The sequence below is a fragment of the Sus scrofa genome, chromosome 1 (assembly GCF_000003025.6).
Source record: "Sus scrofa isolate TJ Tabasco breed Duroc chromosome 1, Sscrofa11.1, whole genome shotgun sequence".
Taxonomy (NCBI): Eukaryota; Metazoa; Chordata; class Mammalia; order Artiodactyla; family Suidae; genus Sus; species Sus scrofa.
Window position 1 is genome coordinate 249,943,699 of NC_010443.5, and position 18,358 is coordinate 249,962,056.

Genomic DNA, 18,358 nt, shown 5'->3' on the forward strand with positions numbered 1-18,358 from the left:
CCCTTTTTCTCTTTTTTGGATCCCTATTATGCGTTTGGCACACTTTACATTATCCTATAGATCTCTTATATTGCCCCCCCCCCCTTTTTAAGGGCTACACCCACGGCATATGAAAGTTCCCAGGCTAGGAGATGTGAGCTATAGCTGCTGGCCTACAACACAGCCACAGCAATGTGGGATACGACCCACATAAGCAACCAGCACCACAGGTCAGGGCAACGCCAGATCACCAACCCACTGAGCAAGGCCAGGGATCGAACCTGTGTCTTCATGGATTTGATTCCATTGTGCCACATGGGAACTCCTTATATTGCTTTTATTTTTTTGTCTGGCTTTCTGCCCGCTGTTCTGATTGGGTGATTTCCATTATACTATCTTCCAAGTCATTTATTTGTTCCTCTGCGTTATTCATTCTGCTGTTCATTATCTTAAGCTCATCTTTCATCTCAGCAAATGAATTTTCTGATTTTTTTCTTGGCTTCTCCTTATGCTTTCTAGTTCTTTTTTAAAGTAATCTTTATATTGTAGATGGCCATTCTTAATTCCTTCAGTATTTTCATTACCTCCTTTTTGATCTGGCTATTAGACTGCAGAGGTCTTTTCATTGTTTGCTCCTTCAGGGGAATTCGGTTCTTTTAACTGGGAATGCTTCTTGTGCTTCTTCATTTTGCTTATATTTTTCTTAATCTGTGACTTTAGGAAAAACAATTACTACTTTAGTCTTGGAGGGCTATTTATATGCAGAAGTGTCCCTGGGTAGCTTGTGTAGCTTCATTTTTTTGGCATGGGGGTTGCTTTTGATTTGGATGCTTGCCCTCTCTTTCCTCAGTGCACATGGGCTGTTACCCCTTGATAGGGGTGTGCAGGTGCTTCTAGGGAGGTGGGGGCAGTGGGCAGCCCTGGTTTGCAGGGCCCTTGGCAGTGACCCCCTAGTGAAGTGGGAGCAGCACCTGGGACCCTTGTTAGTGACAGGCTGTGTGCATTCCTAGTCAGGTGGTGGGGGTAATGGGTGGTGCTCAATTGTGGTGCCTTCCATGGTGGCAACGACTGGGATGACTGGGGTGATAGGTAATGCCTGGTCACAGAACCCTCAATGGTAGCAGGCCATGCCCACCTGTGTAGTCTGAGATGGCTGAGATGGTTTGTACCCACCCCTGTATCCATGCAAGAGGTGCCCTGCTGCCTAAGAGCCCTTATGAGGTGCAGAGAAAGAACTTCCTAGGGTGGTCCCTGCCCCCTCTGCCCTCCTCCTCTCACACTCCGAAACAATGGTGCCTTGCTCTTCTGGGGAGCCCGGGCCTCCTCCCACAGTCCCTTGGCTGTTGTGCACCACTCCCTAGCCCCCTTAGGCTGTTTCCACACAGCCAACTTTAGTCTTCTCCCCAGAACCGACCTCTGAAGCCTGAGCCTTGGTGCCCAGCCCCCACCATAGTGTCTCTGGCTGTGTTGTGCTGGCAGTGATACGCTCTGCTTTGCCCTCCTCAGACTGGCTGTTGTGCTTTTCTCCAAGGCTTGGAGGCTTCCCCTTTATCCCGGCTGATCTCCCTCCTAATTAGATGGCTTCCCAGGGTGTGGATTCCTTTCCTCTTTTCACTGCTCCCTCTCAGGAGTGTTGGTCCCATCGTGATTTTCTTTCTTTCTTCTCTCTCTCTCTGTTACTCCTTTTGTTTTACCCAGTTATGTGGATGTTTTCTCACATTTTCTTGAAGTCTGAAGTCTTCTGCCACCGTTCAGTAGATCTCTGCAAATCGTTCTACGTTTTTTTTGTTTTGTTTTTTGAAGTGTTTGTGGGAGAAGGTGAGCTCTGTGTCCTACTCCTCCACCATCTTAATCCTGGATCAGGAACCTTTCTTTATTGTATGCATAAAACACATTCTAGTGCAGTTATTGACTTTGAAAGATAATGCTTCATATTTTTAAAAGCTTTTCATGAATATGTCTGGATGTAGAATATGTTCTAGCTACGTGCAGACTCACAGAGGCTTCCTTTGGAAAACAGAGCAGTTAACATTAAAAATGCCTAAATTATGCATTTTTCTACTCCAAATTTGAAATTTTATTATCATTAGCTTAGAAAAGGTAAAGATAATGCCATCATCTCATTTGCTGTAAAGGAAATGAGAAGTCATTTAAAATATATTTCTCTTGCTTCGGTTTTGTTTCTCAAAAAAGACGATTTTGTTCATACAAAATATGTATTTGAGGAATATAAAGTCCCTTAATCAGCTTATAGCTTTTTGTAGCTTATATTTTTACAATAGCTTGGAGTTTGTAAAGGTTGTTTTAAGGGCTTTTCCTCTGTGAACTCACATTTCTTTTTTGGTGTTTTTAGGGCTGCATCTGCAGCATATGGAAGTTCCCAGGCTAGGGGTTGAATCAGCCTACGCCACAGCCACAGCAATGCCAAATCCGAGCCTCGTCTGCAACCTACACCACAGCTCATGACAACATTGGATCCTTAACCCACTGAGCAAGGCAAGGCCAGGGATCGAACCTGCGTCCTCATGGATACTAGTCAGGTTCATTATCAATGAGCCACAAAGGGAACTCCTAACTCATTTCTTTCAGTACCTCTCTGAAGTGTGTACTGTTGGCACCCTTATTTTTACAGCTAAGGCAGGTGAGGTGTTTAAGTATCACTTCAGATAACATGGCTGGACCCAAGATCCAGTCTCAGCCAGTGCAGCTTCAGAATCTCTTCCCTTCTTCATGGATAATTTATCCTCATAAAATTTGTGGCATCTTGTTTTTTTTGTAGATTGGTTAGAAAAACTTTTGAATAAATGTTAGCCTTGTCATCACTTGCTTTTATCGCTGCCTTTTCCACTTCCTTTAAGACATGTCTCCTCTTGGTTCATGGGCTCAGGAAAAAAATATGACAGTAACAGATACCTCTCTTCCCATTAATGAAGTCCATAGATTTCTGTGAAAGAATATAACAGAAATAGAGATACTGAGCCTGCTCACTGTTCTACAGATTCACTGCTTTATTTAATACAGTTTGTATGAGAAGATAAAAGTGATATTTGGCATCATGTTTTCTCCCAAAGACAGTAAATTGTAGCAAGTTGCAATAAGTCATTTAGAATTGGTGCCAAAATAGGCGTGATAACCTCACAAGATAGATAAAACTAGCTTATTGTCAGAGTGGAAGATAATGTCATGTGGTATTGCTTTATCTGGGCTTGCGCTTGCAACAGTTCATTATTGTATAGTACATTTGTGTCTGTCTGTATTTATTATGTATATGTTTTGTTTAAATAGGCAGTGCAGCACCAAAGGAAAGTAGCTTTTTCTGTTCTGCAAAATGAAAAAAATGTCACTACTTTTGAGAAAAGTGGTCTGTTCACACCTTCATCTCCCTTTTTTTAACTCTTGTCAGTTCATCTGTGACAGTGGATGGAAGCATAATCAGCCTGTGTTGCAACTCCAAGTCCAAGTCAGTAGCACTGCAGATGACTGGTGGCCAGATACTTAAGTACCTTTGGGGTGAGTATCAGAATGTTAGGAAATCCTGTTTGTGATATATGTTTAATTCCTAAGAATATGTACTTGTGAGTATCTTATCAGTGTGTCAGTGATGATTAGGTTTTGTTTGGTTGTGTTTTGTTTTGTTTTGTTTTGCTTTTTAGGGCTGCACCCGCAGCACATGGAGGTTCCCAGGCTAGGGGTCGAATCAAAGCTACAGCTGCCGGCTTATGCCGCAGCCACAGCAACGTGGGATCTGAGCCACATCTGTGACGTATACCACAGCTCAAGGCAACACCGGATCCTTAACCCACTGAGCAAGGTCAGGGATTGAACCCGCAACCTCATGGTTTCTAGTTGGATTCATTTGTGCTGGGCCATGACGGGAACTCCAGTTATGAGGTCTTGTAACTACCCTGGAAAACTTTAATGTGGAGAATGGGATTAGCAAGTATGTTCTACCTGTATTTTTTCTTATAATGAACTGGAGTACTTTGATGAGTGACACATTTGTGAAGTGATTTAAGTTGTATGTTAAGTGTTTTAGCAAGTATTGGTGTGAGAGTTTTTTACAAAGAGCAGATGAGCTCTTGGTAAACCTCATCCCCCAATCCTACAGAGTCACCCTCTCCAGCTGTTGAACCATGGAAGAACCCTGGTGGATTTCCTGTTCGATTTCCTTATCCATGCACACAGATGGAATTGGCCATGATTGGAGGAGAGGTAGGTGAACACAAGGCAGAAAAATGTATCTATCAGAGCAGTGACCCAGGGACTGATAGCATGAGGTGGACCTGAGTGTCCACTAAATCTTAAGACAACCATGAGAAGTTCCTCACTTTACTGAGCCTCAGCTTCTCCATCTATGAAGTGGGATTAGGAGATTGCCTGGCATGTAGTAGTTAGTTGATTCCTTTCCTTGGAGATGTAAATTCAAAAACAGAAAAATACAATTGGCAGACTTTTATCTCCAGTTGTACAGAACATTCAACGTTTTATAAGTAACTCTGGGTGGCAGTAGAAATGTAATCTTTTTTTTTTTTTTGTCTTTTTACCTTTTCTAGGACCACTTCCCGTGGCATATGGAGGTTCCCAGGCTAGGGATCTAATTGGAGCTGTAGCCACTGGCCTACGCCACAGCCACAGCAACACCAGATCTGAGCCTCGTCTTCGACCTACACCACAGCTCATGGCAACGCTGGATCCTTAGCCCACTGAGTGAGGCCAGGGATCGAACCCGCAACCTCATGGTTCCTAGTCGAATTTGTTACACTGAGCCACGATGGGAACTCCAGAAATGTAATCTTGAAACTAATGTTCAGTAGGTTATCATTCATCAAATAATAGAAGGCCTGTAATTATGGCTGGTGGTAAGATATAGTGGTTACAAAGCAAAACAGCTGAGTAATTCTTTCCTTTCTGGCTTTTTTTTTTTTTTTTTTTTTGGTCTTTTTGCCTTTTCTAGGGCTGCTCCCTCAGCACATGGAGGTTCCCAGGCTGGTGGTCTAATCGGAGCTGTAGCTGCCAGCCTACGCCAGAGCCACAGCAGCGCAGGATCCGAGCCAAGTCTGCAACCTACACCACAGCTCACTGCAACGCCGGATCCTTAACCCACTGAGCAAGGCCAGGGATTGAACCTGCAACCTCATGGTTCTTAGTCGGGTTCATTAACTGCTGAGTCACGACGGGAACTCCCCTTTCTGGCATTTTTAACCTATCAATATGTGTATGGTTATCCCCTCTGATAGAAGAATGGAGCAGATGAGCAGAGTCTACCGGTAGAGAATAGGGCAGGGTGTGGGGTTAACCAGAGAATGGTAGCTCTGAGGATGGGGAGATCCCCTTCTAGTGGTCTGGAAAAGCCTCCGGGAGGTGGTGCTGAGATGTGAAGAAAAAGAAAGTTTTATCCCTGATAAAGGGAGAGTGTTCCAGGGAGGAGGAACTGTACATACTGTGAGCTTAGAAAGAGCTCAGCTTTTTCAAGGAACTGAATGGAAGCAGTGGCTAGACCTCAGTGGTAGGCCATGGGAAAGACTGTGGATTTGCTTATTTAATGAAGATTGGGAAATTGATGGGCTTAATCAGGGAGGAATGTTAAAGGTTACTCTGTCAGCCCAGTAGAGAGAGAGTAGGTTGAGAGGGAGAAGGGTGGAAGTGACTGTTGGAGTTGAAGTGGAGTCAGTACGGGGCTGAAAGATGATGTATTTGAGACGTGTAAGGGATAGAAATGGCAGGGCTTCCTGATGCCTTGGATGGCATCATAGTTCACTGTGCATCGGACCAACCACAATTTACATGTCTTCATTCAGACCTACTTACAAGCACTTAGGTAGGAAATCATAGGGCAGTAGAACCATGTGATAGAAAAGTTAACTAGTTTGGTTAGAATTGTTTGTAATTTCAGATCTTATTTCTCTGCAGGAATGTGTCCTTGGTCTGACTGACAGATGTCGCTTTTTCATCAATGACACTGAGGTATGGAGGCTTGTTTTGATACTGAGTCTTTTTCAGTGCCTACTGCAAGTAATACAGCTAACTCTCCTCCTTGCCTCCCGGCCTTTTGTAGGTTGCTTCAAATGTCACATCATTTGCAGTATATGATGAGTTTTTATTGTTGACAACTCATTCCCATACCTGCCTGTGTTTTTGCCTGAGAGAGGCTTCATTGAAAAGTAAGTTTTCAGTGTATAAAATAGAAAATAATCCCTCTTCTAAAATCATTTGTCCTCTGAAGTTTTGATGACAAGTTTTAAGTTTGTCACCTTTGGCTTTTTATCATAAAGCACTAGACAGGAGAAAATGGTTAGAGTTCATTTACTCAGCCCCTGATCTCAACATAGTACCTCAGGTAGCAAAGAGAAGGCGGTCCTGCATTAAGCAATACATCCTAAGGTAAACAAAACTTTTTCAGGAAATGTTATTATGTAACTGATATTTTACTTGGAATTACCATGTAGATACCAAACTGGTAATATGCTCATTCTTCTTTGTAACCTTCCTTTCTCACTGTGGCCACCCTCTGCTGCACATGTAAGGACTCCATCTCATGGTTTGTAGGAAATTGGCTGCATTGTTTTCTGTATTCCACACCTCACAGTGTGTGTGTGTGTGTGTGTGTGTGTGCGCGCGCGCGCGCGTGCACGCACGCATGTGCACACATGTGCAGTTTTTTTATTTTAGAAAGAGCCCACTTACTTTCTTTGTTTCTAACTTAGAAGCAGGCACTCTTTCACTAAGCTCCTAGTATGCTGATAAAGCTAAGACAGAGAGAAGCCGTCAGTCCTCCCTGTGTTTTCCGTGTCTTTTGAGAAGTCGAGTATGTGCCTATGCGTGAGGGCTCTGAGAGAGAGGGCAGGAGCCTGGGATGAGACTGCTCCTCCGAAAGGCTAATGGTCTTTCTGATAGAGTGAGAGAGCAGTGCAGCCTGGTTGGTAATTACTAATTACTTTCTTCAGTTTCAGTTGCAGTTAATAGAGCTGTCCTGACAGTGAATCTTTTTGTTTGTTTGTTTGTTTGTTTGTTTGTTTTTGGCCATACCCACAGCATACGGAAGTTCCCAGGCTAGGGATCAAGTTCAAGACACAGCTGTAACCTACGCCACAGCTGTGGCAACACCAGATATTTAAACCCACTGTGCTGGGCCAGGGATTGAACCTGTGCTGCTCTAGAGACAGTGCTGGATCATTGACCTGCTGTGCCACAGCAGGAGCTCCCTGACAATTCATAAGGCTTAGCTTATGGTGTCTTTAGCATTACAGGCAGGTCTGAGCAGCAGCCACGTGCCTAATGGGGAATCTCTGCGAAAGGTGGAGAGGGGTTCACGCATTGTCACGGTTGTGCCCCAGGACACAAAGCTTATATTACAGGTAAGCTGATTTTTCTGGCTATGTTCCTGATTGTCGTTTGGCAGTAGCTACCAAACAGAATTCTTGTGCGTTGTAGGTTAGGCTCTCTTATTATTTGTATTAATTTATTACAAACCTTTCCTTGCTGAGTTCTCTGTTACTAGCTTTATGCAAAGAGTATTAATACAGGCTCTACCCAGTAAGGTTGAGAGGGAAGCTTCTCTTGAAACTCAAAATAAATTTTTAGCAGAACTAAATTTTGCCAGAAGTGTGCTTATTTCTCATTGTTGTGTTCGTTCTCTAAGAAGAGTTAAAGTTATATATCCTGGGTATTTAAATTTTTTCTATTTAATTAAAAATGTCATTGATTTATTTGAAGATGCCAAGGGGAAACTTAGAAGTTGTTCATCATCGAGCTCTGGTTTTGGCTCAAATCCGAAAGTGGTTGGACAAGTGAGTACTGTGTATGTGACTAGTTAACCTACTGTTACTTATGTGTAAAGAGAGCAAGTATTGCATTAAAATTTGTAAAATGTCAAAAGTCTTTAAGACTTTCATTACAGATGTCTTCAGACGGATTCTCAGAGGTTCTTTTTTTCACACTTTGGTTCTTATATTGCATGGTGTGATAGACATTCCTAGCAGAAAGAATCCTGAGGCTCATCCTATGAAACAGGGCTTCCTAGCCTAAAGGGAGCCATATGGGCTTTAGATAGCCTGTAAACCCAAGGAGATTTTGCACCATCCTGTATCTATGGGTATTTATCAAGGAAGAAGTCCCAAGGCTTTCAGCAGACTTAGGCAAAGGCCTGTGACCCAAAAATGCCTTAGCCACTGTTGTGGGAAATGATCCATTGTTTGAATCTTAGAATTTAGGGGAAACTTTATATTAGAAAGATCTACTAACATTCTGTTAAAAAAGCAAGTAGCCCGGAGTTCCCGTCGTGGCGCAGTGGTTAACGAATCCGACTAGGAACCATGAGGTTGCGGGTTCGGTCCCTGCCCTTGCTCAGTGGGTTAAGGATCCGGCGTTGCCATGAGCTGTGGTGTAGGTTGCAGACGCGGCCCGGATCCCGTGTTACTGTGGCTCTGGCATAGGCCGGTGGCTGCAGCTCCGATTCAACCCCTAGCCTGGGAACCTCCATATGCCGCGGGAGCAGCCCAAGAAATAGCAACAACAACAACAACAAAAAAGACAAAAGACAAAAAAAAAAAAAAGAAAGGCAAGTAGCCCGAAGTTCTGTAATGATTTTCTCGTGGTGGGGGGTGGGGGTCGGGCGGGAATGTAGTTTTCCGAGGGCCATCAGGACAACATCACACCTTGTAGGAAGGTAGATGAGCCTGGTACCTGATATTCTTCATCTTAGGACTTCAGAGTAGAAACTCAGGAGTAGCTAGGCTGTAGTCTAATTTTAGCTGGTTTATATTAGTATGAAAATGTGCTTGAGTCCAAATGAGCTTAATTTTTGTGAAATGCCCTGTACATTTTCTCTTCACAGACTTATGTTTAAAGAAGCATTTGAATGCATGAGAAAACTGAGAATTAATCTCAATCTGATTCATGATCATAACCCTAAGGTAACATTCTAAATCTGATTCTTACCATAGCTTACTTGAAGCTTGATCCAAACTATGATCCAAACTAAAATGTTTTGTCCTTTCTTGCTCTTTTTTTGGTAGGTGTTTCTTGAAAATGTGGACACCTTCATAAGACAGATCGATTCTGTAAATCATATTAATTTGTTTTTCACAGAATTGAAGTAAGTGTTTTGAATAATTCATGACTATCCTATCGTATCCATAATTTTCCCTCTCTGGTTAAGGAAATGGAACAGATAAATGGAGAAGAATCACTAAATCTTCAATATCTTTTTTTTTAATCTCTATAACTCTTAGGTGCTACATGTACTGCATTTTCACTCTTTTCCCTTCTTTTTAGAACTAAGGTCTTTAAACATGTCATTTAAAATTATTATTTGACTTTATTTTTAGGCGTACATCTGAAACTATTTTTCTCATGAAATTGAAACAAATAGGATCTTTTTTGTGATGACTTTTTTCTGCTTTTATTTTTTTCTGTTTAGGACCACACCTGTGGAATATGGGGGTTCCTAGGCTAGGGGTTGAATCGGAGCTGCAGCTGCCCACATACGCTGCAGCCACAGCAGTGCTGGATCTGAGCTGCATCTGTGATCTACACTGGAGCTTGTAGCAATGCCAGATCCTTAACCCACTTAGCAAGGCCAGAGGTTGAACTGGTATCATCATGGTTACTAGTCTGGTTCTTGGCATGCTGAACTGTAATGAGAAATCCTTGGGGTTGTTGTTTTGTTTGTTTGTTTTAATGAAAATTTTTAAGCATAGAAAAAGTTGAGAGACCTTTTCTTTTTTTCTTTCTTTCTTTTTTTTTTTTTTTTTTTTTTTTTGTCTTTTTGCCTTTTCTAGGGCCCTTCCTGCGGCATGTGGAGGTTCCCAGGCTAGGGGTCCAATCAGAGCTGTAGCTGTGGGCCTACACCAGAGCCACAGCAATGTGAGATCTGCGCCACATCTTCGACCTACACCACAGCTCACAGCAACGCCGAATCCTTAATCCACTGAGGAAGGCCAGGGTTCGAACCTGCAACCTCATGTTTCTTGGTTGGATTCATTAACCACTGTGCCACGACGGGAACTCCGAGAGACCTTTTCTAACCACCACCTAGATTTGCATTTCCTGCTTTCCTGTACTTTATCACTACCTACCATCTGTCCACCCACCATTCATCTTTAACTTAGATTTCAAGGGAGTTGTAGACATCCGTCCACTTTACCTGTCACTGCCTCACCTTGCTTCCGTGAACTAGAGCATGGTCTTTGGCTATGGGCTCTACCCCCTCCCCAGGTCAAATTTATCTATAGTGAAATGCACAGATTATAAGCGTACCATTCCCTGAATTTTGACAGGTATGTTCTTCTTATCCCTATTGACATAGAGAACATTTCCCTCATCTTGGAATGTTTGTCTACGTCCCTTCTCATCGGTCTCTGTCCCCACCTTCTAGGCAATGGCACTTTTGAGTTTTTCACTATAGAACCTGATATTAATGAGTCATATGCTATATACTCTTCTGTGTAAAGAGCTTCTTTCATTCAGCTTATTATCTTGAGACTCAGCCATGTTTTTACATGTATCAGTTTATTCTTTCTTACCACTCGGCAGTATGCCATAGTATAAATATACTAGTCTATTTCTTCACGTTCCTGTGGCTGGACACCTAGACTGTACCCAGTTTGGGGCTATACAAATACGTCTCTGAACATTCCTGTGTCTTTTGTGGACATGTTTTCATTTCCTCAGTAAGTTTTTCCATTTTTCACCTTATATTTGAGTACTTTAATCATTTATTATGTCATCAGCACTCCATGGTTTATATTAATAAGTAGTTTGATAGCCAGGACACGTGTTTGGTTAGTGACCTTTGAATACACACTTGTTCTTAGGGAAGAAGATGTTACAAAGACCATGTACCCTCCACCATCTACCCCCACTGTCCAGCCGTCCAGTGATCCGGATGGGAAAAAAGTGGACCTTATCTGCGACGCGATGAGAGCAGCCATGGAGAACATAAATCCTCACAAGTACGTGTGCTGTCATTAGTTGGCATCTTGTGAATGACAGAAGTGTGTAGTTGCTTTTATTCCGCCTGTGTGTCCCTCTCATCTTGGTGCCTTCACTTACTACTTCAGGTACTGCCTATCAATACTCACGTCTCATGTGAAGAAAACAACTCCAGAACTGGAAACTGTGCTGCAGAAGGTACACGAGCTTCAAGGTAGAGACATGTCGACCAAGAGTGTATGTTGGGGCCTCGGCTGACAGGGGGTCTTTGGTCTTCTGGAGATACCAGGACCAGGGCCAGTCACCGATGTAGCCTGTGGCCTTTGGGTCTCCGTTTTAGGGACTGGGTCCGTTTTGTGTGTGTGCTGCCCTGTAAACCTGGTACAAAAGAGTCAAAGAATATGTTCATCTGGTGTCCATTTCTGTCCAGAAAATGTGTTACTTTGTCTTTTTGGTTATGTTGCTAAGTATGGGGGGGGGTTCCCCAAATGGTTTTCTTCTGTTGTGTGTTCTTATACACCGACAGGAAATGCTGCCCTGGTTCCTGATGCTGTGAGTGCCGAAGAGGCCCTGAAGTATTTGCTGCTTCTGGTAGATGTTAATGAATTATATGATCATTCTCTCGGGACCTACAACTTTGATTTGGTCCTCATGGTAGCTGAGAAGTCACAGAAGGTATGTGGGGTTACTGCTTTGACGTGTTTCTCGGTTTCGTTTCTGTAGACATGGTAGCGTGAAACCCTGTTCCTGACAGTGCGGTAGGTACGTGGTCTGATTTTAATGCTGTCAGTACCGGCCTGGAGGCAGACCTGCGAGTCTCCGGGGCCCTTGCTTCCTAGCTCATTATCCCTCTTCTGGGCTTTTCAAAGTGGTTTTTCTGCCACTTCCATTTCTTCCCCATCCTTCCTTTCTTTGCTCTTTCCTTGCCAACGCGGAAATTGATCCTTCATTTATCTGCTTAAAATCCTTCATGGGCTCCCCATTTCCCCTAGGGTGAAGTTCAGAATATATAATGCTTAGAAATCCCTGGTCTTGATGTATCTCTCTGTTCTCATCTCTTGGTGTTAATCCTCTTCTCTGTAGTGGAGGGAAGATAGTGCTTTTGTCTCCCAGCTGCCATATCCCTTTGCAGGTAGCATTACCTCCATCTCCCAAGGGCCCTGGGCTTCACTGCCCTGACCCTATCACTCGCCTGGCTGATTCTTACTCATCTTGGTTGAAGGATGCCCAGGTAGCATTTTTTCCCGTTAGCCATTCTTTCCCGCCCGCCTACCAACCAGGAATTGGATGAGATGGCCCTCCTGTATGCCTCTGTGGCGCCCAGGGCCTACCCGAGTACCATCTATATCCTCTACTAGATTGTAAGTTTCCTGAGGATAAGGTTTATATTGCATTTTTGTTTTGTATGTAACAGATTCTTACTACATGTTTGTTGATTGTTTGGCCTTTTACATCACATGCATGAGCATTTAATCACATACACGAGCATTTAATTATTTACTCTCAGATTTTGTTCCTGTATTCATCCCGTCTAACCATTGAAATTAAGAACAAGAAGCAGCTCTTCTTTAGGAAGAAAACAAGTTTTTGTTTTTTTTTTTTCTTGGCCTCACCTGGGCATGTGGGAGTTCCCAGGTCAGGGATTGCACCCAGGCCACAGCAGTAGCCCAAGCTGCTATAGTGACAATGCTCAATCTTTAACCTGCTGCACCACAAAGAACTCCCAGAAAACAGATTTTTTTTTGTGCGACATGGCGCAGAGCTGGAGAAGAGAGTCTGTGCCAATAAAAACTTGGTTTGCAGGGCCGCAGTTTTGTGTCCTACTCAGTATAATTTTATCTTTGTTTTAACACCTGGTCTTTGCAAATGGAGGACATGAAGTGTCATGAAAACAGCTCCAAGTGTAATGCCTTGCACTAATTAGTAACACCCATATGTTAAAGCATCTTTACCAAAAGTTGTTTTTTGGGGAGTTCCCGTCATGGCTCAGTGGTAACAAACCCAACTAGTATCCATGAAGACGCAAGTTTGAGCCCTCAGTGGGTTAAGAATCTGGCATTGCTATGAGCTGCGGTGTCACAGACGCCAATCAGATCTGCGTTGCATAGGCCTTTGACCCCTAGCCTGGAAACTTCCATATGCCATGGGTATGGCCCTAAAAGACAAAAACAAAAAACAAAACAAAAAAAAAAACACAAAAAAAGTTGTTTTTTGTATACCATATTAATATAGTATATATTTTAAAAATCATGCAGCTTTGGGTTTATTGCTATAATTAGTGTTTGTTTTCATTTTTATAATGATAAGCATTAAAGTTCTTTTTAAAACATTAAAAATTTTTTTTAGGATCCTAAAGAATATCTTCCATTTCTTAATACACTTAAGAAAATGGAAACAAATTATCAGCGGTTCACCATAGACAAATACCTGAAACGGTATGAAAAAGCCATTGGCCACCTCAGCAAATGTGGTAAGTGTGAGGACTAGCATGTTTTTATATCTGCTTCAAATAATCTTTGGAACTAGGTGAGGTATATATTGAAGTCACATGTTTGTTTAGACAGATTGATTTCAATTTCCAAAGTAGAAAATATTAACAGTGAGGTACCTTATTTGTATCATATCTTTTGAAAACCTGAGGGTAAAGCAGATGTCTTTGAATGGGCTGGAGGGGCACCAAAGCCAAGATAGAGAAAATCCTTTTAAGAGTGATCAGCTTTGAGATTCACTTTCATGTCTCAGGATCAAAATTGGTTGATAATTCATTCTTTTCTTGGTGTTTGCAAACACCTAAAGGAAATTCAGCTTGTCTGAGTGGCGGTGCCTGCTGGCAGTGCCCAAAAGACAAGGCTCTGACTGACAGTGATGCGGAGTAGAACCAGCACAGTGCCCGGTATTCTGCTTAACCCCATCCCTGACCGGTGCCAGACCTCTGGCTTTAGCAATTGTGATTCTTTCCTGAAGGCTGAGACGGGGTCAAGGAAGGGTTGCCTGGGGTGCTTGTTAAGCATTCAGCTTCTGCTTCCTTGGAGAATCTGCTTCAGCTGAGCTGCAGTAGGATGCAGGCATATGAACGAGTAATAAGCTCCCTGGGTGATTCTTATTAAGGGGGGTGTGAGAACACTGGGCTGGATGGTCATTTATCAGGGATGGTGTAAAATTCCTTTTATGTACAACTCTGATCCCAATTAGTGCTTCTCAGACCTCAGAATCTCCGGTGGTGCTCATTAAAATTCACGTTCCTGCATTTTGTTTTGATCATGCAGGTTTTAAAAGGTCCCTTGCTGATTTTAGGTAGGGACCATTGATAGAAATGAAATCCATTATGCTTCCCAAGTTTTAAGCTTATGTGTGTATGAATCTTATTCCTGCAGGGCCGGAGTACTTCCCAGAATGCTTAAACTTAATAAAAGATAAAAATTTGTATAACAAAGCCCTGGAGTTATACCCGCCGGACTCGCAGCAGTACAAGGTGTGTAACATGGGAAACAAGACTCTCTTCATTTTGCTTTGTGCTCACTTGGAAAGGGGGCGTATCCGGAGTCCTGGACACTGTCCTTGGTTTCAAGGTTTATCTCCAGACTAATTATCATCTTGAGGTTCTTATCTTCAAGGTCAGAGGGAACAGCCCTGACCTGTTCCTCTTCTGAAGAGCTTTCCCAGGCCAGAAACCTTGCTCTGTCACTGGTTCCTCACCGAAAATACCATGGCAATTTCCATCCTGCCCACCCTCACCAGTCATCCTGAATAGTGCTAATGTTTCCCATATATTTCTGGATATTTGGTGTGTTTTAAACAAACATCTGTTTCGGAGTTCCTTCCCATTGTGGCAGTTGAAATGAATCCGAGTAGTATCCAGGGGGACGTGGGTTCAATCCCTGGCTCAGTGGGTTAAGGATGCAGTGTTGTCATGAGCTGTGGTGTAGGTTGCAGATTCAGCTCGGATCCCTAGTTGCTGTAGCTATGGTGTAGGCCAGCAGCTGTAGCTCTGATTTGACCCCTAGCCTGAAAACTTTGATATGAAGAGGGTGTGACCTTGAAATAAAGGAAGAAAGAGGAGTTCCCATCGTGGTTCACCAATCTGACTAGGAACCATGAGGTTGTGGGTTCAATCCCTGACATTGCTCAGTGGGTTAAGGATCCGGCTTTGCCGTGAACTGTGGTGTAGGTTGCAGACGCAGCTCAGATCCTGCGTTGCTGTGGCTCTCGCGTAGGCCAGCGGCTGCCGCTCCAATTCAACCCCTAGCCTGGGAACCTCCATATACTGCGGGAGCGGCCCAAGAAAAGGCAAAAAGACAAAAAAAATAAATAAAAGAGAAAGAAGGGAAAAAACCATACATCTGTTTAGCTTTTCTCATTTGCCAGATACTTGGCTTATCAACTAAATGTATTGTACTTCTCTTAACAACCTGGTAGGTGTTGTGCACAGTTTTCACATGGGGAAATGACTTGCCTGAGAACCGGGGATGTGGAGACTGTGCCATCATCACCTCCATTTTCAGTTTGTCCACAAATTGCCCATGTTCTATGACCTGGCCCCTGCCTGCCTATTTAACATTAGCTGCCTCTGCTGGCCCTCTGCCTGCCTGCCTTTAGACCTACTGGTCCTTCTTTTTTTTTTTTTTTTTTTTCTTCTCCTACTGGTCCTTCTTAACTCTCAGGTCTCCTCTGCTGGAAAGCCATTCCTGGATGAGATGCCAAACACTGAGCTCCCAGAGCACCTTGTTCTTACCTGGGCGAAGGCATTTTTCAACCTATGATAGACTGATTTGTTGGTCTCACCAGGCCATGGGTCCCCTGAAGGACAGGGACCCTGTGTTACATCCCTGTGTTTCCCTGCCTAATACTAACCTAGGGAATAGAGAATTTGGCCAGAAGCTGCCTGTTTGCTCTCATTTTCATTGTCTGTTCCTCTCCTGTGCTCTTCCGTCATACCAGCCTTCTTGTTATTCCTTCCTGTGTGTTCCATATGCATTCCTACCTGGTGGCCGTGGTGCTTTCTGTGCTCGGCCTGGAATACTCCCCCCTGACTCTTGGCCGGGCTGCTTCTCCTCACAGCCCCAAAATAGCATGCCCCGGGCTCTCTGTCCGTTGACCACTGTGTGCCTATTACGCCATAGACTGTATTGTGTTTATAAGTTCGTTCTCTTTCACCGCAAGAGCAAGAACTTGGTGGTGGTGCTTGTTATTGTTTGGGGTTTTTTTTTTTTTTTTTTTTTTTTTTTGCTTGTTTGGTTTTATTTTTTGCATTCCTGTATTACTCTCACTCCCAGAATAGTACTCAGTAATTATTTGTTGGCGAAATGGCACATCCTCAGTAAGGTTTTGAGTGGAAGAAAGATTGAACACACTGGTCATCCAGGGTTTTTCTAAGTAATTCCAGGGAGTTTTAAGTATAATGACCAAAACAGCCCACATTGGAGATTTAAAAAATAATTATCACTTTTTCCTCCCTGACCCTATGTCTCGTCTTATCCCAGGACATCAGCATTGCTTATGGGGAGCATCTGCTGCAAGAGCACCTCCATGAGCCAGCGGGGCTTGTGTTTGCCCGCTGCGGTGCCCACGAGAAAGCTCTCAGCGCCTTTCTGGCTTGTGGCAACTGGCGGCAAGCGCTCTGTGTGGCAGCCCAGCTGGAACTGAACAAAGACCAGCTGGCTAGCCTGGGCAGAACTCTGGCAGGTAAACACAGTCATCTGGGTTTTCCAAAATGAGAAAGGTTTTGTGTTTCTTTGGTTTTGTTTGACAATTTTGCAGATCAATGAAAGGCAGCATACCTTGAGGCACTCTCATGCCCACTGATGAAAGTTAATTTTGGGGTTCTCATTGTGGTCCAGCAGAAATGAATCCAAACTAGTGTCCATGAGGATGCAGATTCAATCCCTGGCCTTGCTCAGGGTCAAGGATCCCATGTTGCCATGGCTGTGGCGTAGGCTGGCGGCTACAGCTCCAATTCAACCCATAGTCTGGGAACTTCCATGTGCCACGGGTGCAGCCCAAAAAAAAAATAAAAGAAAGTTAATTTGGAATGATTTATTAGGTAAAGGTTGAACTGCTACAATACAGCGGCACCGTAAAGAAAGTAGCTTGCTTCTCTCTCTCATGGGACTGACAAGTCCTTCCATTGTGTGAATCTGCCATCACTCAGGCAGATAGTTGTAGCTGGATTCTGTCCACATCTGCATTCCAGTCCTTAGGAAGGGGAAAAGCCAGAGTCATGAGAGACCACTGAAGTTAAATGACCTCGCTAACACTCTTTCATCTCATTCACCAAAATTCACATCTTATAGCTGTACCTACTACAGTGTAGCTGGGTGGCCATGTTCCCTGTAGGAAGGTAAAGATGAATTTTGGGATGAGGCCATTCAAATATGGACAATACATCATTCAAAACCATAATAGCAGTTTTCAGAAATGAGGCCAGATATATAAGCAGTCTAAAAGCAAAGGCAGTTTATCTGTTCAGGGTCTAGGGTTTGCTGGAACCAGAGGTGAGGCTATTCCAGAATCTGATTTCCTAGAGTGGAGTGGCATTCCCAGAGTGCCTGGGGGAGGGAGAAATGTGTAGGGCTCTGGCCCTCTCAGCCATGCTTGAAGTAAGTGATTGGCTGGTGTATTTTCCCCTTACTTTTTAAGAGTCTTGTATATATTATGATCTTCCCTATGAAAGCAGTTCTGGAAAAATTCCAGTTAAGTGTATATACATAATTTTCTTTAGCTATTTCACATTGTTCTTTTCCACTTGGAATTATAAAAAATACATGAGATTCTGGAGTTCCTGTCATGGCTCAGTGGTAATGAACCCAACCAGTATCCATGAGGACTTGGGTTCAATACCCAATCTCTCTCAGTGGGTTAAGGATCCTGCATTGCCATGAGCTGTGGTGCAGGTCGCAGACACGGCTCGGATCCCATGTTGCTGTGGCTGTGGTGTAGGCCGGCAGCTGCAACTCTGTTTGACCCCTAGCCTGTGAACTTCCTTATTGCTGCGGGTGTGGCCCTAAAAAAAGAAAAAAAAAAAAAAAGTGATATTCTTACTCTGGTATTTTCTGGTTATTAGATATGTGGGCTCTTCTGTAAGCCCTTTCAATTTCTTAAGCTGTGCTCTTTTTATAAGTATTGAGAAGCCCTTCCTTGAGTCCTCTTAACTATTATTCTGGCTCCATTGATATTTCTTCTCTAGAAACTTGTTATTGGTAGCTTACACCTTCCAGCTCTATTCTTGGGGTCTATTATCTTCTGTTCTTTGCTCCTCTTAGGTTGCCGTTTATCATGCCTTATAATGGAGTATACCCAGTTCTTCTAGTTTATTAGTAAAAAAAAAAGGGGGGGGGAGGCGGCAATGGTCAAAGATTTGTGTTTTAAGGTGGAGTCACTTGATATGTACATTTACGCAAGCCTCCAAAAGAAAGAAAATTAGCTATTTAAATAGTGGAGATAGTTCTTC

General features: G+C 43.3%; 1 protein-coding gene across 1 annotated transcript in view; it reads left to right on the top strand.

Annotated features, from left to right (window-relative positions):
* The window catches only part of ELP1 (elongator complex protein 1), a 75,021-nt gene that overhangs the window by 38,149 nt on the left and 18,514 nt on the right, over positions 1–18,358 (top strand). Inside the window, exons 15-28 of the mRNA XM_001924394.6 lie at positions 3,383–3,489; positions 4,088–4,191; positions 5,890–5,943; positions 6,035–6,140; positions 7,219–7,334; positions 7,693–7,766; positions 8,813–8,891; positions 8,994–9,073; positions 10,794–10,931; positions 11,040–11,125; positions 11,438–11,586; positions 13,258–13,381; positions 14,286–14,383; positions 16,392–16,593. Coding sequence (XP_001924429.4) covers positions 3,383–3,489; positions 4,088–4,191; positions 5,890–5,943; positions 6,035–6,140; positions 7,219–7,334; positions 7,693–7,766; positions 8,813–8,891; positions 8,994–9,073; positions 10,794–10,931; positions 11,040–11,125; positions 11,438–11,586; positions 13,258–13,381; positions 14,286–14,383; positions 16,392–16,593 — 1,517 coding nt within the window. The remainder of the gene's footprint in view (positions 1–3,382; positions 3,490–4,087; positions 4,192–5,889; positions 5,944–6,034; positions 6,141–7,218; positions 7,335–7,692; positions 7,767–8,812; positions 8,892–8,993; positions 9,074–10,793; positions 10,932–11,039; positions 11,126–11,437; positions 11,587–13,257; positions 13,382–14,285; positions 14,384–16,391; positions 16,594–18,358) is intronic.